Consider the following 20,713-nt stretch of genomic DNA (forward strand, 5'->3'; position numbering starts at 1 on the left):
AATTATCTTCAAATTGAAGGATTTCTTTACTGACTTCTAAAATGTGCCCTTTATTTTCTCTTAAAATTCCATAATTTTTCCTTTTCTCTCCTTTATATTCAGTCTAAAAATAACATTTATTTAATCTATTTTGCTTAGTTTGCTAATCTTTTCCTTTAAATTCTTCTTTTCACTGTAGTTTATATGTACTTGGTAGATGCTATCATGGTCCCAAATCATTGGATTCCACTTATATATTAAAAATTTGTGTTATGTAATTCAGAACACATGTAGAAGCCTAAGTGCTATTTGTATAAATGAATTCCTTGCTTATGATTCACTTTAAACTTGGCCATCAGGTTTCATGTATTATTATATGGTTGAACTTGCTGTGTTTATCCTTGTAAACAGAAGTTTTCACTGTGGTATTGTTTTCTGGAAGACAAAAACACTGACAGTACTGTCCATCTTTTAGTTGAATATTAATTGTTATCCTTACTATTATTTACTGATAACAGCACAGAGTCCCTGTAGACTTTTGGAGAACAAAGCTAGTTTATCATTATTTCTGCAAAGTTCCACTTTTGTGCCTGTGTGATATAATTCCTCTTGGGCATGCTTTACCAGTTGCCAGTTTTATGAATGGTTATCTTTCTCTATTGTGAAAATGAAAACCATATGAATTAATTTTGTGTAAGCAATTAACTTTTTAAACACGATCCAAAGGCTATTTACTTAAAATTTCAAAATTGATATTTGTTATTTTAAGAGGAGAGTTTTTTTTTTTTATAAAGAAGACTACAAAATTGCTTATATAACTGTGAAAATTATTTGATTAGAACGTAAGGAACAAAGTTTTGGGGGAAATAGAGTATAGTTTCCGTAAAGCTTGGATTATTTCAAATGGGGAGTCAGTGGTACTCATGTATCTGCAACTAATAGTGCTTTAAAATGAAGAAGTGTGGTAAGTTATAATGCAATTGGTATTTTGGTTTGGGGTACTTTTCCTTCTTGGAGCTGGTAGCCATATTTTTTCCCCCAAACAAAATAAGAAATGTCATTTGGAGTTGTTTGATTTTTATAGTGAACATCAGCTTGTTTGTGGGATAAATGAACAATTATCTATGGGTTCCATCAATGTAAATGGTTCCAGTTTTATGACTGGTTGTTATGAATGTTGGAAATGTTACATTAAAATAAATAATTTGGCTTACTCTTTTATTACTGTACTTGTTTAGTGGTAACGTCACATTGATAACACAATTCTATGGAGATCTATGGAGACTTGATGATTACTTTGTAATTAATAATTAAGGTGCTATTTTCAGACAGTTGCGCGAAACTTTTTCTCCGAAAATTTGTGAACCCAACCAGAGACCAGCTGACAGGTTTAATTTTTCTTTGCCCAAAAAGCTCCTGTTTTTTTTTTCTTTTTTCCTTTTTCTTTTTTTGTGAACACGTTTTAAAACTAACTGCTGAGACCATTTTTTTTTTAATTTTAGAGAAAAATAAATAAATAACACAAAGTGATGTTACCCAAGCAAGGCCTTCTAATAAAGGAGTGGTCCCCTCACCCATCCCTCCCTACCTGTGCAAGTCCTGCTCACATCAGTTTCCTTCCATCCAATTAGGCGACCTGGGAGACCCAGCCAGTACCGCCCAGACGGACTTCGGAGTGGTGATGGGGTACCTCCAAGAAGCTTACAGGATGGAACCAGGGAAGGTTTTGGACACTCCACATCACTCAAAGTTCCATTGGCTCGATCCCTGCAGATTAGTGAAGAACTACTGAGCAGAAACCAGTTGTCCACTGCTGCCAGCCTTGGGCCATCTGGATTACAGAATCATGGACAGCACTTAATATTATCCAGGGAAGCCTCTTGGGCAAAACCACATTACGAGTTCAACCTCAGCCGTATGAAGTTCAGGGGAAATGGTGCACTCAGCAACATCAGTGACCTTCCTTTTCTTGCAGAAAACTCTGCTTTTCCAAAAATGGCACTTCAAGCAAAACAAGATGGAAAAAAGGATGTGAGCCATTCATCTCCTGTAGATTTAAAGATACCACAAGTTCGAGGAATGGATCTTTCTTGGGAATCTCGCACTGGTGATCAGTACAGCTATAGCTCTTTGGTAATGGGTTCACAAACGGAGAGCGCGCTTAGTAAAAAATTGAGGGCTATTCTTCCAAAACAAAATAGAAAAAGCATGTTAGATGCTGGACCCGATTCTTGGGGCTCAGATGCTGAGCAGTCTACCTCTGGACAGCCATATCCCACATCGGATCAAGAAGGAGACCCTGGCTCCAAGCAGCCTCGGAAGAAAAGAGGGCGTTACAGACAGTATAACAGTGAGATACTGGAGGAAGCAATCTCAGTGGTTATGAGTGGAAAAATGAGTGTTTCCAAAGCTCAGAGTATTTATGGGATTCCTCACAGTACACTGGAGTACAAAGTAAAGGAGAGGCTGGGCACTTTGAAAAACCCTCCAAAGAAAAAGATGAAATTAATGAGGTCGGAGGGGCCAGATGTTTCCGTAAAGATTGAATTAGATCCCCAGGGAGAGGCAGCACAAAGTGCAAATGAATCAAAAAATGAGTAGGAATACTGTAGAGTGCCAATTAATGTACAAACTGGGTGAGCACTACTGCTGTCATTGCTTGCACCTTTTACTGTGACACTTGTTTCTCTGCAGATTTTGCGTTGACTTGTGTGCGCAGAGGTGAAAGGTGCTTTCTGAATGTTGCATATTTAGAATTTTTCATGTGCAGTATCACTCGGGACATTGTTTGGCCTTTTGCGTGTTTCTCTATAAGAGAATTGAGTTACCTCACAGAGAACAGATACATGGAAGCGGACTCCTTGCCTGTAGAGCCTGCATGCTTTTTTTTTCCTTCTTTCTTTTAAGTTATATTTGTCTTTATTTAAAAAAGATAAAGAGCCCCCTTTTAGAAAACACCTCTGTATACGGGGAGCTTTATCACTGAAAATTGGAAGCCATCGTATAAAATTATTCACATTTTTTTCTTCTGCAATTCAACTAATTGAAGGATTAAATTAAAGAAAAATCTCTTAAGAAATGAACCTTTGAATTTAAGAGATTTCTTTATGCCATGATAAATAATTATTTGGGTCAATTTTACATGTTATGATTTTCTCCTCACTGTTAAATTTACATAACAAATTAGCAATCTGTTTAGTGCTCACCCAGAGGGGAGAAGGTGGAAAATGTGCACACACTACCTTCAGAAATGCTTCGGTTAATTACTTTGTAACACTACCTTTGCTGTAATTTCGTTTGGGATTTTCTAAGGGTAGAATTTGGTCTCACCAACAAGTGAGGACATAGCCTTATCTCATGGAGGACGAGCTCCGTTCTTACTCAGGAGCAGTCAGGGTACATTACATAACAATAGAGGATGCCTCATTTTAGCAAACTCAGTTTCTTTGTATTCTTAAATCTTTTTATAGATTTGATCACGTGCTAACAAATGACTGTTGTTGCAGCAACTAGTTTAAAATAATCAAGATCTGTTTATTGGGGAATGGGAGAAATAGGAAAAGAAGTGTGTATAAGTAATTATAATATTGTAAAATGGTATCTAGATTGTACAGCCTCAGTAGTATGCCCAAATATCCACATGAATGAAGGATCCATATTTGTAGTGAGAGAAAAAACACAGCCCCAAGGTAACCTATTATGATTTAGGTTGCATATCAATTACAATAATTCAACCAGAAATGAAGATTTTTTTTTTTTAAAAACTAATGCAAATACTAGTACAAGGGGGGGGGGTCTTGTTTTTAGTTTTTATTTAACTCGTTGCTTTAAATCTTTTTTTGGCATTCATAATATCCCCTTTTTAACTTTTTCTGGTATTTGCTTATTTTTATGGTTGGTTAGCACATAGTTCAGGACCTTTCAGATCATGTTTGAACAAGCACTCCTTGAAGAACATCTAAGCTTTTTGTTTTTGTTTTTTTTTTTTAGGTGGACTTTAAAAAAATAATTTATCTTTATTATTGAAAGTGTTACAGGTCCTTTTTTTTTTTTTTTTTCTGAGATGGGCTTTTTAAATTATACTAATTAGGTTGGGGGCATTTATTTTCCACATTTTTATTTTTTGCAAGAATACCTGATAAATAAAGCCCATGAAATTTAATTTTGCATCGTGACCAAATTGAAATTACTGGTTGTGCAAAACAAAATCATACCACATTCACCCTTTATTCTAATCTGCTGAGAAAGGTGGTCTGGCTCTTCTAAACGTTTAACCAAAATTTTAAAAGTCATTGGAGTTTTGTATAAAAGGAAGTCAAACTTAGAGCATTAAAATTGAGGCTGATGATTTCAGGTGGATACTAACAGTTTGAGGAGAAGTAGGTCCAGATATTCCCAAGGCATAAATTCTTGCCTAGAAACATCAGAGCAGTCTATTAGGTTAAGGATAGTTTCCCCCCGGTAACCTGTGTGTTCAAAGGTTAGGCACACCATTGCTGTTTTTAAAATACATGCACTGCTCATACTGCGTAGACTGGGCTTGCGTTCTTTCGGTTTGGTTATTTGTTCGGTGGATGACTCAGCCTGTTTCCTCTTAGCTTTCTTGTCTTCTCAACAGAAAGAGCAGGTATATGACTGCAGTATTTTCTAGCCTAGCTGGAAGTTGCAATAAAAATACCCTGAAACATAAGATTTTCATCTGCAGTTCAAGGAAGCAAAGGGCTAAGCTTATGAAGGAAAGCCTCCTTTGTTCCACACTCAATAATTTGTCGCACACAATTAATTGTAGTTGTGGTACCTTTTTGCATGATGTTTGGGGTATTCAGTAGCCCATGATTGCTGCAAAAAGTACCCTTGAGCAATTAATTTGTGCTTGCTTTTATCCTCCCTCAGAAAGTGGCCCGTTTAAAAATTTGGCCATAAAAGTTCAACTTTTGTAGAGTTTTACTGTTCAGAGAGGTTTTATCCTATGTGGTAGTCTATAAAGTGATGTATGAGTTGAGTTATGTAAAATTTGTCACAGTAGTGTACATGGAGTGATCATTTTACTAACATAAATATTTTCTATGTGTGTTTCAGTGGATGACAATCGAGCAGCAGAAGAATGGTGTGCCTACCCTTTAATGCTGCAGTTTAAATAAGAGAACTTGTATTATGTCATTTCAGATTGTAGGCTGAGAGTTGTAAATAGTGAAAATTTGAGTTTTTCTATTATTTGTTTTGGTTAGAAAGTGAATTTTAAAAACAAACCAAACTAAACTTTCTCAGATTAAAAGTCCTGAGACCTGAAGATTGTAATATTCATGTCTGTGAAGCTTTTAAACATTACACTTGAGATCAGTCATGACTTGATATTCAGGTAGAAAATTTTTTCCCCAAGAAGCTTTTGAATAAGTATATTTCCTCCAAAGGTCGGTCGGTCTCTCTCTTTTTCTTTTTCGTAGATTATTTTAAAGCACTAATTGCATTACATTGGTAACTGCAATATAAAATAGCCATTATTGTTTTGTGAAGCATGGTTGAAACTAGATAGTGGTCCCTTTTAAATTTCATGAGCCTCTCAAAAAAAAAAAAACTTTAAAAAAATACAGAAAGCTGCTGAATATTTCAAAATATATATATTTTACCTTATTGTAGGTTTTGTAAAGTTAGTTTGTAATATTCAGGTGCACTTTTAATGTTAAATTTTGTGTTCAGAGTTCATTATACCATGTATTTCTTGAAGGTGGCTCATCACATGATGGCTGGCTGTCAGTCTTGGTGCCGCAGTGATCCCTTAATATTTGATTTCTCTCTTGATTTGGCACTTTCAGTGTAGATAGTCTAGTTTGGGGACGTCCTCATAAAGATGTAAAAGAAATTAGTCTGTTTGCATGCTTAATTTCTGCTAATCAGAGTTTTGCGTGGTTCAAACAACAGCTGACCATTTTTATGTTATGGGAAAGTATAGTTCACAACTGTTTGTGTCACAAAAGCCTTTTCTCCTTGCATTTTCCAGTAGGCAGATAATGACATTACTATATGATAGTATTCAGAGTATGTTAGGAGATAATGTATTTAAGATCAGTTCTTGCATTTTTTATGAGAGAGCATTGACCTTATAGAGTAGATAAGCTATCATGCTATAAATAAAAAACACTAATTCTGTGGAAGGATATCTAGTTGGTATTTTTATCATTAGTTTTCTCATTTCTGAGACAGTCATCAAACTTGACAGTAAAGTAGTATAATACTTTGTTCAGTAATACTTATAAGTGACTCTGAACTGTTTGTGATGAGCTATACATTTATTTCTGTTCCCCAAGAACCATGAAGGACAAGGTCTCTTTCAGGAAGAATAATTTATATTTGTGTATAATACTTTTTTAATATTGTTTGTTGTTATTCTGAAGTTTAGATGTTGCTTGATAAACCTTTACTACAGCAGATCATGAATATGAGTAAGGCTTTGTGTAATAATAGGGGTCCTTATGTGAAGTTAATTACTGTTCAGTTCTGGTGAGCAAGATTAATAAGTGTGAAGTGTGTATTAGCTTTATTTGGTACACTTTTACTTTATAATATTGAAGTGCTTTTAGAACTCGGGTTATCATATAAACCATTACCTCAACCAATTGGCATTTCCATTCTCCAACATTTTACCTGAGCTATAAGATGAGCTATATGGGATCAGATAGTAAAACAAGGCACAATGAGAAGTTTAGTTCCCAGTTTTCTGGAGAGAACTCTAAATTAGATGAAAAATGACTGCCTGCAAAGGCCCGTATGATACATAACTACCTTCTCTCATTAGGCAGTACATAGCAACCCTGGAGCTGCTAGTGAGCTGTGTTCTCCCCCTACCCCAAGTAAGCACATGGTGCAAGGCCTGGTTCTAAGACTTTGTGATTCTCTTACATTTCATTGACCCGTGATAGTGAAGCTTGGATTCAGCTATTTTTCTAAAATTAATGAGTCACCCAGTGTCAGACCTGAAATTATTTTTCATTATAGTAGATGTATTGCAGTTCAATATCATTTTCTTTAACAGGTATTATCCCCGTAGATTTAATTTTGAAACCGCGTATTTTTGCTTGTGTAATTATTATTTCTTTAAATTCCAGAGGTGGTTTTCATATGAACCACCCTTTTCTATATATTCAGGTTGCTGTCATTGGTAATAGAATATGGCAATAGACTGAATTGTTCCACTTAATCTTTTATAGCAGACATTGAAAGTTACAGGTTAAATTTTGACCTTCATGAAGATATCAAAGATAATTTTCCTTGTTACTATTCCATTATAATTAGGTCTTCATTAATACTACAGTCAGGCCAGTGTTATTAAAAACTTAATGGCTTCAACCAAACAGCCCATTTAGGAGACTATTAAGCTATATGGGGATTTTTTTTTTTTAATGTAATTGCTTTGAAACTCTACTGAAATGGAAAAATTTATAATTGTGGTACAAGGAATGCAGATCTCCAAAGTCATCTTAGATTTTTTTGTTTGTTTGTATTCATTCTGCCCCCTGAGATTTGAGTAGATTTGTTAATGTGGTGACTGAAGAGAAAATAGGAAATTCTTTGCATATCCTCTGTATCTTACTCCCAGATAAAACTCAGTTGCCTTTTAAATAGCATATATCAGCCCTGTAGCTGTGTACCCTCAGTGTTATGAAGGAGATTGGAAGAAAGGTTAGAAAGAAAGTAGGATGGGAAAGTATGTAGACTTGAGAAAAGGCTAAAGATTCTGTCCTACAATACTAAAAATGAGTCACAGGAGAGATAATGTGGTGAAGTTGGACCATCTTCATTTGATATCAGAAAACTCTTTTAGATTGTTTGAAAATGAGAATCAAGGCTAATGTTGATTTGACAAATTCTGCAACTATGGCAGGGGGCATAATTTTAAGGTTTCCTGTTCATTTAGATCTGTATCAAAAGCCGTAAAGCAAGCACTTTTAGTTAATCATAGATTTATTGGATAAAGCAATTATTATAATTATAATATTTAACCTTTATTGTTTGAATATGGAAATGAACTCTTTATCCTATCTTGAACTGTCATTGAACAGGCCAAGATGATCTTTTTTAACACTGGAAATGACCCTACACACATACCAAAAAAATCTAAATCAGTTAAGACATATTTGAAGATCCATACCTCTTAGACTTTAGACTTGTCTTGGGAAAGAATTTATGAACTTATAACCAGTATTAGTACAGTCTTGGGTTCCTCCTCCTGCATAATTGCACCCTTTCTCAGGTATGTCCTGAAAACATAAATTTTAAAATAATCTCTTTAGAGATTAGATTCTCAGTGGATAGTGTGTAAGGGGACTTGGGGAGGTGGGCAGGGATAGGGATTGGACACAGGACACTGACACAGTAGCGCAGGGATTTTTAACATTCAATAGCCAAATAGAATTTCAGTCTAGAGTATTTTTACCCCCTCAGAATGAGTGAAACATCATCTATTAACATCTATTACTCAGTAAATAACCGGTGCTACACTCCTAAAAATATTTCCTTTTATTCAGGTGACATGTTTTTCCTGCTTGGTGGAAGCATATACAGTAAACTTTACTGTCACTAGGAAAGCACTTGTTTGAAATGTTTAAAATACTAGAAAAGGGATAATTTAGCACTTTTTCAGTTACAACACTAAAGTCTTAATTTATCTTCAGTCTTAGGTACTGTAAGTTTTAGAGTGATTACTTAAAAATGTAAAACATACTACATAATATGGAGTCAAATCACATTTCTATAAATCTTGTCTTATTAAAAAAAAGACAATAACATTTTGTACCTGTCAAGTAATTCCAAGTGATTGCCTCATTTCCCCCATTTTATTAAGCATTTCAGGCTTAAGAATTTGGAATTTGAGAGGAGGTGAGGGGAAAATTCCCCAATATGAAAATTGTGTCAGACCATTTTAGAAAAATAAATCACTAGGAAAATGGGTAGGGATTCTCTCTCCCTTTAAGTCTTCAGGGAATGAGCAGTATTTAGAATCTTTGGCTGAAATTCAAGCCTTTTTACTGTGTAAATTTTTAATATTAATTCACTGACATGCTTTTTACATCAGAGGACTGAAAATGGATCTTAATGTTTTTAAGTTGTGGAAGGGTATATTTCTAAAATGGGGGAGGGTGGATGATTAACTAGGTTAGTATACCAGCATTAGTGAGTTTAAGGAATTTTAGTATGTAATAGCAAAGTGTTTGATTAAAAGTCTAATCCTATATTGCTAGTCGAAATTAGTTACATTCTGATCTAGGAAAGATATAGTCATTGGATATTGATATGCTGTGCTGTCAGAAAACCAGACTAAGATAGAAACCTTTATGACTCCCACATGTTGCTTCTTCTGATGGGATGTATATGTACAGCAGCTTACTGCTGCTTCGTGAAGAAATGTATAAACTATACATTGGGAGTATTTGCATATAATTCTTTATAACCTCCACTTTAAACTGTCAGACATTGGTATTTTATCAGTCCACACTGTTGATTAAAACTAATGTTCTTTAGGAATCCAACTTGTACACACTGTTTAAAAACCCTCAGGGACAGTTTACACACTATTCTCACTCAATTCAGGTACTTTGATGCTATTCTTAAACCTAACAGTGACTTGTATTTTTCTGTTTTACTTTTATTTCGACGTGCTGGTAGCACATCCTTGATGAATGTCAACTTAAAAACTCAGTTCAGGTATCCAGGTATAACTCAGCCAAACATTTTAAAGCTGCATATAACTCTCCAGCACACGGTGCCTCACACTCTTATAGTGGCATTCTATATATTCAGTTATTACTACTGAGCAGATAATATGGGGGTTCCTGATAATAGTGTATTTAAAAGACAAAACAAAACGTGCAAAAATGTATAGCCAGCACATGGAACACACACATAGTTAAACTATATATATTTTAAATGCCACTAAATAGCACAATTAAACAACATTCCTTACTGCTTCTGAAACAGATGCAGTTCCTTCTTGATGTGGCTCTTTGTTCTTCACCATACTACTACTAAATTCAAGCACTGGTCCTTGGGTGTCTGACCTCTACATTCTAGTTTATGCAATGTTTTTAGAGAATTCTGTGCACTGGCCACTGTGATGGAACCATTGGGCCAGGAGTGCTTTGAGTTTATTAGTAGTGATTCTGCCAAAGTTGGTGTTGTAACATGAGTATGCAAATGTCAAAAAATTAGCAGAGGTCTGGGTCTGCACATCGGCAGACGATTTTGTCACTATATTTTGTAGCCTTGAAGTCCTCAGTGACAAGTTTCTTCTGATGTGAAGTTCTAATTCCAGTGTTTTAGCGCTTTGCATCTTTAATGTTAAGACTTGTCTACTAGATGTCTTCATTAATATTCCTTTTGTTTTCTGCAGCACTATCTGTGGTTAACAAAATAGATTATTCCTCTGCTTTAATATTTGATATTTTACATCTAAAAGGAATTCTCCACATACAAAACCCACAACCTTGAAGATAAGGAAAATGGCATTTTTCAGATTTCTAGAAGTTCCAAGTGTCACTCAACAAAACAGGAACCCCCTTTACTCTTATGGACCTCATTTCAATATACTGTTTACAGTTTGACGGAATTGTATAATTTAATATTTCTCTTGTACTGTAGTTTATATTTATTTACAGATTTTTTTGTACTGTGTGATTTGAACTTTTTGTTCCTTGCTATGATTAATGTTTATGTAGTAGAGCACTTATGATCACAAATTAAGTTTTTTGGTTTGATTGCACTACATTAAATTTTTTAATGCAGTTCTGATTTTTGACTGGACTAAAATAAGCTGTGTCTTAATGTATGTGATGAGTACTTAAAACTTTAATCCATGTGATCCCCTTTTTTTTGCATTGTATGTCAGAAGCGCTAGTTCTTTCGTGCATGTGTAAGATTTAATGGTTCCATTGTATTATTTGACCATGACATTTTGGAGAAACATTCCCAGCTGTAATGTTGTGTATGGTAGTTCTCACTGGATGCTAGACTTTTCAAAACCACTATTCTTCTAATAAATTTGTTGTGAAAAACTGTTTTAAAAGCTTGGTATGTGCTTCTTAAGATTTTAATGCTTTGAAATGTACTGTACATGCACATAGTTATCAATGTCAGTAATTTTTTTCGGATAAATTCTTTCGAAATGAAGTCTCTTTGATAACTAGAAGTTGCAGCTTCACAATCATGCATCAGTATTTGTATTCAATACTGCCTTGGAACTTTTGGCCTTTATTAATTTGATACATCCCTGCCTCGGTTTTCCTCATTGAATTATTCACTTAAAAATATTTTCAGTTAAACAAGATCTGTTTGCTATGCTTAGTTTTTCATAATTTTTTAAGAGTAAAACTTTTTATTGAGATTGCTTATTAAAAGGAATAACGGTTTGCTAATTTTTGTTTGCTCTTTTCTTGAGAGATAAGTATGAAAATAACTGTCAGTTAATGAAAGTTATCATAGTTCTGATTCTTGGGAAGGTGCTAGTACAGTATTTCCTCTTACCAGGACAAAGAACAGCATATATAGGTTGGGGCAAAAGTAGGTTTACAGTTGTAAGTACGGGAATTAGTTTACTTTTATATGATTATTTATTAAATGTAGTATTTTCCATTCAGACCACTGAAAACCTACTTTTGCAAACCACCCCCCCCCACCCCCTCCGTATGTTGCTCAATATTTATGTTGTAGTTTTTAGAAACTGGGTGTATAAGGAAGTTCCATATTATAAATTGATACTTGTCATAAATTGGATAGGGGAAGAACAGCTGGATTATAATGATAAAAAGTAGAAATGATCTCAATATGTTTTAGGAAACTTATCAAGCTCATAATATACATGTAATTAAAAGCGATTTTTGATAATTTCTAATGACATTTTATATTTAAAAAATGCTGTTGTTGGTAATTGGCCTAGACTATATTCTAGTTGATTTTTTTCCTTCTTTGTCTAGCTACTTCTGCCTTTTGGTCTGGTATTTATAAAATTAGAAAGTTATGCCACATGTTTATAAAACATTTTTCTGGGAAACTAGTTATTATTCCTTACTAAATTTCAAAACTATAACTATTTGATTTTTTTTGTTTTGTTTTTGTAATGTTTTCATTGATTTTATAGTGAGAGGGAAGGAGAGGGGGAGAGAGATAGAAACATCGATGAGAGAGAGTCCTTGATTGGCTGCCTTCTGCCTTCCCTGTCCCGGGGATCAGGCCTACATCCCGGGCATGTGCCCTGACTGGGAATTGAACTGCCAACCTCTTGGATGACACTCAGCCAACTGAGCCAAATCTTGTAATCTATTCTAAACTGGTGGCTTGATCAGTGTAATAGTTTTATAATCTAGCATCTCACAGATGAATTTATTTTAATTCTCTTTTCTTCAAATTGATACTTATCTTTTCAGTTGTTATGACCTTATTTTCAGAAAGCAGTTACCTCTGCTCTGGCGGGGTGGCTCAGTGGGTGGGAGCCGCCTCCTGTGCACCAAAAGGTTTCAAGCTCCATTGCTGGTCAGGGCACACAACTAAATTGTGGGTTCGGTCCCTGGTTGGGCATATAAAGAAGGCAACCAATGGATGTTTCTCTCACATCATTGTTTCTCTCTTTCTAAAAAATCAATAAAACATATCCTCCAGTGAGGATTTAAAAAAAAAACCAAAAACCACAGCCTTTATAAAAAGGAGTTATTTTTTTTAATCCAGAATTTTCTTCTCTGATTCTCCTGATATTTGAATTATTTCAGGCACCCTTACTCTTAAAATACAGGAATCAGGAAAATTGCGTAAGGGAAATAGAGCGGTGGGGGGGGGGGGGGGGGGGATGGGAAATGGTATTGCTTTCTGCCATTTTCTGAGTTGTGGAATTATTTTTTTCCCAAGGACTGAATTTTTCTCACCAGATATTTGTATTCAAATGTAAAAACATATACCCAAGTCATGTAATGTTAGATTTTGTAGCCGAAAGAAGTGATAAAAACCTTTCTTTAATAGAAAATACTTATTAGGTAACATAGTAGATAACCTTTTTTTGTATTGAGTGTCCACATTATCATGGTAAAATGCTTATCATTTTCCAGATGGTAGGCATTTTAACAGAATTTTACCAGATTCAGTTTATAAGTTGTTGACTTTTTGTTGTTTTGGGGAGAAGTGGTAGTATCAAACTGCATTTACAGCTGAAGTAGATAGGCTTGTTTTCAGAAGTTTGGAAAAGATGTTCTCAAAACGACATTATTTTTAAAAAATTGATCACTATATAAGTAATAGTTTAAGCCATGATTTAGTTAGTTACTTGGAGAGTAAGCAAAAATATATCAAAATTTCCGAGTATTAAATTTGGAGCTTTTTATAGGCATGAAAGAATGCTATGGTTTGTTGACTAGTAGTTTTAGAATGTTAATTGCATTCTTCTTGCTAGCTTTATTTTTTGATCAGCTATATGAAGCTATAGGGATTATTTGGTACTTGAAATTTTTTTCAACTTGATATATACTAGGAAGATCACTTAGCTAAGTGTAGAACTGTGGGGATTTGTGCATACAGAGTGTTTAATCATCAAAACTTTAGTTTTCCAGTGAAATAATTTGGGGGGTCTTATGCCTATTGAATGTGGTTTTAGTTGCACTCTTATCTAATGGGAGCTCTGCACATTTCAAACAGATAATTTGGATCCTAGCTAGCACAGTTCAAGGTGTTCATTCCAGTATCTACTAAGTTGACTTGAGATAGTTTGTCAGGAAAACCTGGCACTGTAACTTTAGATAGAGATGGATTAAGAAAGTAACCAGAATAGCAAATTCTTATGAGGTGCTAGGAATTGGTGAGTCTGAATAGACCAGGTTTTCAAAATGGATCAACCAGTTGCAACTTGTTGGTAGTAAGATCAATTTTGTGGATCCTAACCAATATTTTAAAAAGAAAAAAAGAGAACAGAGTACACATAAGGATAAATACTATTTCATTGAAAGTTGTGTGTTGTCATACACATACAAAACTGGGATATACATACTGGGTCACAGTCAAAATTAAATTGCTTTTGAAAGCCATTATGTAAACCATACCTTTTACCCCCGTTTTTCTGATACCTTGGAGCATATACTAGCACCCCTCCTATGTGCTTAAAGTCAGGACTGTTGGGCCTTTAAGATTCTCTTTCCCTGCCTCATTGATTTGAATTCATTTTCATTGTAAGTTTCTTCTTTTCCCTTATGATTATGTGTCAAAATATTTCCTCTGCCCTTTTTAATTCCTTTGAAAAGTGTCTTAGGAAAAATATTTTCCCTCTGTAGTAATTTATTGGGTTAGCTTATTCATTAGTTACTTATGCCTGAGCTGAGCTAAACCCGAAGTTCTAGGCAGCAAAGCTACCAAGTCCTGGACCTAGAGATGGTTCACTATCCAGTGGAGGAGACAGACAAGTCAACCATACTGTTCAGGTGGAAACAGCATGAGAGCAGAGAAGTATCTAATAGCCCCTGGGAAAGAGGTGCTAAGGAGGATAGAGTGTGAGCAGTAGGAAGCTGATTTTAATCTTTGAGAAGATGGCTGTTCTGGATAATATGAAGCAAAGTTTAAAATGAGGAAAGACAAATGGCAGGGTGCTTAGAATGTAGTATTCTCCAAGGGAAGTTGAATCAGTGTAATTGAACTGGGAGCAAGAGAGGTCATGGAACTAGGAATAAGATTGAGGTATAATAAATACCTAAGTTGAATATATATACTAGTATATGTGTGTGTATGAATGTGAGTGTGTGTGTGTGTTTGTGTGTGTACATTTAGTTACATTTTGTTTTCCAATATTCCTGAGTAAAGACTTGAATATTCAGCTGATTCTGCTTGGTTCACGCTAGTAGATCTTCAACAGCAGTCTTGAGTCCTTCCAAAGAGAAGTGCATGGAATGATTATAAAAGACTGTTAATTCTGAGAGCACCCCAGAGAGAATGGTAGAGATAAAAGTACTTTGTTTGTCCCTATATTTTAAACTATATATATATCTCCCATTTAATAAAAGAATAATATGCAAATTGACCATCACTCCAACACACAGTATGGCTGTCCCCATGTGGACACAAGATGGCCACAACAAGATGACCAGCAGGGGAGGGCAGTTGGGGGCAATCAGGCTGGCAGGGGCGTGGTTAGGGGGTCATCAGGCTGGCAGACAAGCGGGTAATCAGGAAGGCAAGCAGTTGGGAGCCCACAGTCCTGGATTGTGAGAGGGATGTCCGACTGCTCGTTTTTTAGGCTCCCCCTGCCTCCTTTAGGCCCCCCTATTTCCCCTGCACACACACTGCCCTGCAAGATGGTGGTGTGGGTTTTTGTTTGGGTTTATTTTTATTGTCAGAATCATTATTATTTCAAAAGAAGTGCAATGGGAATTTTGTCTGAACTCTGACTTCTCTCAGTCCCACTCTAGGGAAATAGTGCAGTCCTTGGCCTCTATTAGATCTTGGCAAATGTTTCTTACCCCCCACCCTCTTTAAAAGAGCATCGTGACATGATATGTTTTCTCTCGCTTGGAGAGTGAGCACCTCTATATTCTGCTTAAGCAGGAGTATTTTAGTCTATCATGGTCCTGGTCATTTAAATTGGGAATTAAAGGGAAATTTCCCTCAAAGAACAACATAGATTTTTAATCCCTTCACACACACACACACACACACACACACACACACACACACACAGCCAGTCTTACTAGCTTGTCATGAGCTCCCATCTAAGCCTGACATCATAAAATGTCAGTTATGCTTTTAACATCCAGACCTTTCTTTAATCTGGCTCCACTAAGGCAAGCTAGTGATAGACATTCTTTTTCTGTTCATTTCAGCCCTGGGCCGGGGTCTGTCCCCTTTGTCTGAAATCATTATCTTATTTCTTAAAGAATATTTCAGTGCTTTTTAAGAATTCTTTTAATACTCATTAGATTAATAACTTAGGTTTGTCCTCTCACCAAATCAGTACTTATATCAGTTAGGGATATCCCCCTTTCAACAACTGTAATGTTTTAATGTATGCCATCTGGTTCAAAATTCCATGTCTTTCCCAGCCTCTGAAGCCTCCCCGCAAGGGTAGATGCATTTCCCAGGGTAGGGCAAAGACTTGTCAGCAGACCTACTCAGGTCCTTGAATACATTTTTGGTGCTTATTTAAAAGAACCAGAGGTAAGGAATTAGAGAATTTCAGATTACCATTTGGCAAAACAAAACACTAAACAATAACATTTATTGCCTTGAAGGGGGGCTGATGACACATTTTTATGTTTATGTTTTCTCATATTTAAAGAGAAGAGTTAAGCCAAATTTGCAGCTCTTGACTGTTGGGTCTAATGTATTCTCTCGCTTTCTCTCCCCTTCTCTTTTATTGCAACTACCATTTCCTGCCACTAAGACTAGCTCCCATCCAGATATCCTTCACTGTCTCTAATGATCTTTTTAAGTCAAGAATATATTTTGGTTATTAATGATGTTAATCTTGCCATCAAGCAATTTTATTGGTAAAGAACAGATATTGACTACCTGAATCCACCAATCCCAAATTCTAGACTCTTAAAATTGTCGTTTTAGCTCTCTGCCACATCTCTATTTGATCTGTGTTTTACCCTAAATAACATGGCATTGTCAATCCACCATTTATATTAACCACAGGAATGCTTTCCTTGGGGTAATTTAAGTATTGCAGTATTGACAAAGTAGGTGAGTTCTGCTGTGTCTAACCTCTGATCTAGAAAAACATCGTTGAGTAAATCATTAAAGATAGGATTGTGAAATAACATCATTCTTAAACTATGCCTTTCCAAGTTTTTATGAATATTATCTTATCCTTTTACCACACCCTTAAGAATTTGACATTTAAGGCCTTGAAGGCCATTACTCACCATAAGAAACTCAAAACTAGTCCAGGTAGTTGGAAATCAAGTTCCCCTCTTCCCACAGCCCTTTCTTTCATTTACCAGTCCCTAGAATCTTACTGCTCTTCAGTGGTGGTGGTAAAGTAATTTCTGATTCATAAATAACCCACTTAACTCTTATAAAGAGTCCTGTTATTGAGTGGTAGAAACACGAACTCAAACAAGTGATTTCAAAATCTGTGATGAACTGTTATTCTTATAAAGATATGTTATAGTCAGATGTGAGACATACTGTGGTATTGACTATAATCCCTGAACTAAAACATAGGGCTTCCCCTTTGGCTGATGAATGAATGGTCTATGGAACAGAAACTCAGCCCCTGTACTTTCCCTGCTTACTGCCTAGAGGATTCTAAACCAGGATAAATAATACCTTTTGGCTCTATTAAGGCTATTGGAAAAATTGAATAACTAGAAGTAAAGGTAAACACTAGCTGTTTAAAACTAGAGCACAACTGGCTAGCACCTATTGTTTAAACATGAAAAAAATTCTAATAGAATTAAACTTCAAGAATTGAGATTAATTTTTAAAATTAACATTCAAATGATATGAAATTAAAATTCATCTAAAACTATTGAGAAAATTTCTAGAGAAATATCAAACAAGGTGGGAAGCTGGATAATGTAGAGGCACAATCAGAAGTGATTTTATTACTATAGTTATAAAGTTAGTTATTATGACAGGGCCATTGAATGACACGGTTAGTATTAACATCAAGATCCAATTGAAGCTACTAGTGGGCTCATGCCTGAGTGTCCAGTTGCCAACCAGACATCTCAGATTCAGAATCTTAGAAATCCACTCAGTGTGTACAGAACAGAGCCCATCAGACACAACACACCCTAACAATCACCAACCGCCAGCTCCATTGCCTTTGTTCCTATCTCACTAAATGGTGCTGCCCAGGAAGAAAACCCAGAATCATCCCTGATGCTCCCTTCCCATCCCTTCTTTCTTGCTAAGAGGAAACCAGAAATGTGGTCCCTATGTACATACATATAGCTTATATTTGCTTGGGAAGCTACAACAAAGATAGACCAATTGAATCTGAAAAAGATATAAATTATAGAATAAATATACAAGACCCCTTATAATTGCCAGTGAATTTTTTAAGTATATTTTATTGACTTTTTACAGAGAGGAAGGGAGAGGGATAGAGAATTAGAAACATCGATGAGAGAGAAACATCGATCAGCTGCCTCCTGAACACCCCCTACTGGGGATGTGCCCACAACCAAGGTACATGCCCTTGACCAGAATAGAACCTGAGACCCGTCAGTCTGTAGGCCGACACTCTGTCCACTGAGCCAAACTGGTTAGGGGGATTGCCAGTGAATTTTATGAAAGCATTATGGCATAGGATTTCAGGAACACGTGCAGTCACTCCAGGTGGGATCACTTTGTGGTGGCCAAGGTGTAATTGGTAAGGAGCATCCTATGGCTTGCTCTGATGACCTGTGGTTCACTAGTACATCAGCCCTGATCCTTTGTACCAAGAAAACACACACGCAAATAACCCTTTGTTGAAGTCTCTTTCTCACTAGTCAGGTTGCCATTTGCAATTTTAATATTTTTATCTCCTGAGGTTCCCTAAACCACTGCTGTAAATGCCTCTTAAGGCTGGTGTAGCCTGTGCCCGCCTCTCTGATGCTGTGTTTCAGCCTCCAAGTGCTGCACTGCAGTGTTCAGGGTAGACAGAGTTCAGTGGGTTGTTTGTGAAGACACCACCTCCCCTTACTATGACCTTGCAGATTAGTTCATACCTACCTATGGCTGTCTGGACTCGTCTGTCCTAAACCACATTGCCATAGCCATTGCTTCAGGGTTGGTTGTATGACTCTTTGGGATAACTAAATATTGAAGCACTATTAAATTATTGAAATACGTAACAGCAGCAGATCCAAGTCTTACAACCATAAAGGGAGTTCGATATCACTTGAGGCTTAGAACTTGCTATGCTGCAACACTTGCTTTTTGATTATTTCTGGTTACTCTACTGTTGATACCATCTGATCGACATAGTCACAAAGTACTTTCTGGACGGGGTCCTTCAGCAGGGCCCTCTGACTGTTCCTCCAGCTGCAAAGTCTGCAACTGCTTGAGGAGTTAAGCTCCTGTGTATGTCTCGTTGAGTCCTAGAGGTGGAATGACTTAATAGCCCCCCACCTCTGGGTGTCATTGGTGTCTCACCTGCTCAGAGGGAAGGAGATTATTGCCATTCTCACACAGCAGGAGGAAACTCTTCCTGTTGCCCTTCCAGATGTTGCCTTTTAAAAACTTTCCTGAAGGACAATATATATAGAGAAAAATACATATATCATAGGAGTACTCAATGAATTTTTTCTAGTTGCTTTTCTTATTTTCGTTAGAATTTTGCCCCATTGCCATCGTATACTTTAAAGTTCATCATCCCCTACACCTGTGATAATTCTGTAATAATATTTTTTCGTGGTTTACTCACAATTTCATGATCATTTTCAAGTTTGAGGTAGGCAGTTTCCAAGACATGTCCATCTAACCTGCAGCCTAACATAGACCAGTTCAGATATTCATAGAACCGCTGGAGAAAAGTGCTGTCTTGCTAGTTGTGAACATAAAACAGTCTAATCTTTCACTTGTAAAAGTCTTAACAGAGTTCACTAATAGTTTCATTTTGTTCTGTATTTACACGTGTCAGCAATTTTTCACCACTTGATCCTAAAATCTCCTGAGCCAGGAACAGAGAAACTAAAATGGAGACCTGCTTTTGGTGCTTTGTGCTTTATGTTCATTATCTAATATCTCACATCAATCCTTTGAAATACTGGTATTCAGCTGCAATTTACTGACGAAGAAACCACGTTCAGAAAGTTTCATTTTCCTCAGATTCTGTAACTACTAAATAGCAGAGTGAGAAGTAGAATGTAGGTTTTTCAGACTCCACAATCTGTGCTCTTTCCAAGAAAACCCTACTGTTTCAGAGGCGAGAGGAGGATGGGGAAGTAGGAGGCTGGTGTAGGTTGGCTAGGGTAAGCTTTCCTATAAGGCACTTCATGGCTGGGAGATAATGTCACAGATTCAAGAAAAGAAGAGTTATCTTGGAGATATTATCAAACAACATCTGTTCAGCACATTTATTAAGCTGCCCTCCGTGCTTTGCCATGTTACTTAAAGAGTCAGATAATAGGCTTCTGAAGAAATGTAATCCAGAGAGAGAGATTGAGAGAGTGTATAAAACTCCAGAGCACTGGAGCACTCCAGCTGCATGGGCTTAGTAAAACCCAGACATCCAGAAACACTGAGTCGCTCTTGCAAACTCTTGGCTGTCTAGCCAGGAATTGCCTTTGCCTGTTTTGAATCTTGTATGGTTTTTTCCTACTGCCCCCACTATCCAGGTTAAACTCTAAGAATTGTCCTGGATGACTTATAAAGTGTGAAAGTGGTTCTTTAATGTAGAATGACTTCCTGTGGATTATTAAAAAGTGGTTATTGAAGGTCTAAGACAATGCCAAAGTTGGGGTTTGACTAAAGACTTAACACCACCTTGCATTGACAAAGCCCTACAGTTTACAATGTCATTTCACATCTATTTTCTCACTTAGAGGCTAGGAATCAGGAATGGCTTGTCATTCCATTTTTCAATGTGTATGAAATGTGAAATTATTGATCTTAGTTCATCCATACCCCAGAAAAGGGGTAGAGGGTCCCTGCATTATTATTTGCAGAATTAAAAAGTCTAGCTAATTGGTCGGGCTGATAAACCATATTAAAACTATAATTTCTCAAAGTATTTCTACACCATGATTTGTAATGTAATGTGCCCGAATTTTTGTCAGTG

The 20,713-nt window shown here is 36.2% G+C and overlaps 1 protein-coding gene across 13 annotated transcripts in view; it reads left to right on the forward strand.

Annotated features, from left to right (window-relative positions):
- LCOR (ligand dependent nuclear receptor corepressor) overlaps positions 1-20,713 on the forward strand; it is a 90,270-nt gene that overhangs the window by 60,043 nt on the left and 9,514 nt on the right. For 3 of the 13 annotated variants that reach the window (XM_084903486.1, XM_084903487.1, XM_084903485.1), the window contains one exon: positions 1,611-11,035. The exons of the other annotated variants lie outside the window; for them this stretch is intronic. In XM_084903486.1, coding sequence (XP_084759612.1) covers positions 1,611-2,580 — 970 coding nt within the window. In that variant the 3' untranslated portion in view covers positions 2,581-11,035. Of the gene's footprint in view, positions 1-1,610; positions 11,036-20,713 lie in introns of those variants that run through there. 13 annotated transcript variants of the gene reach the window in all.

Source organism: Pipistrellus hanaki, assembly GCF_964339955.1.
Source record: "Pipistrellus hanaki genome assembly, chromosome: 14".
Lineage (NCBI taxonomy): Eukaryota > Metazoa > Chordata > Mammalia > Chiroptera > Vespertilionidae > Pipistrellus > Pipistrellus hanaki.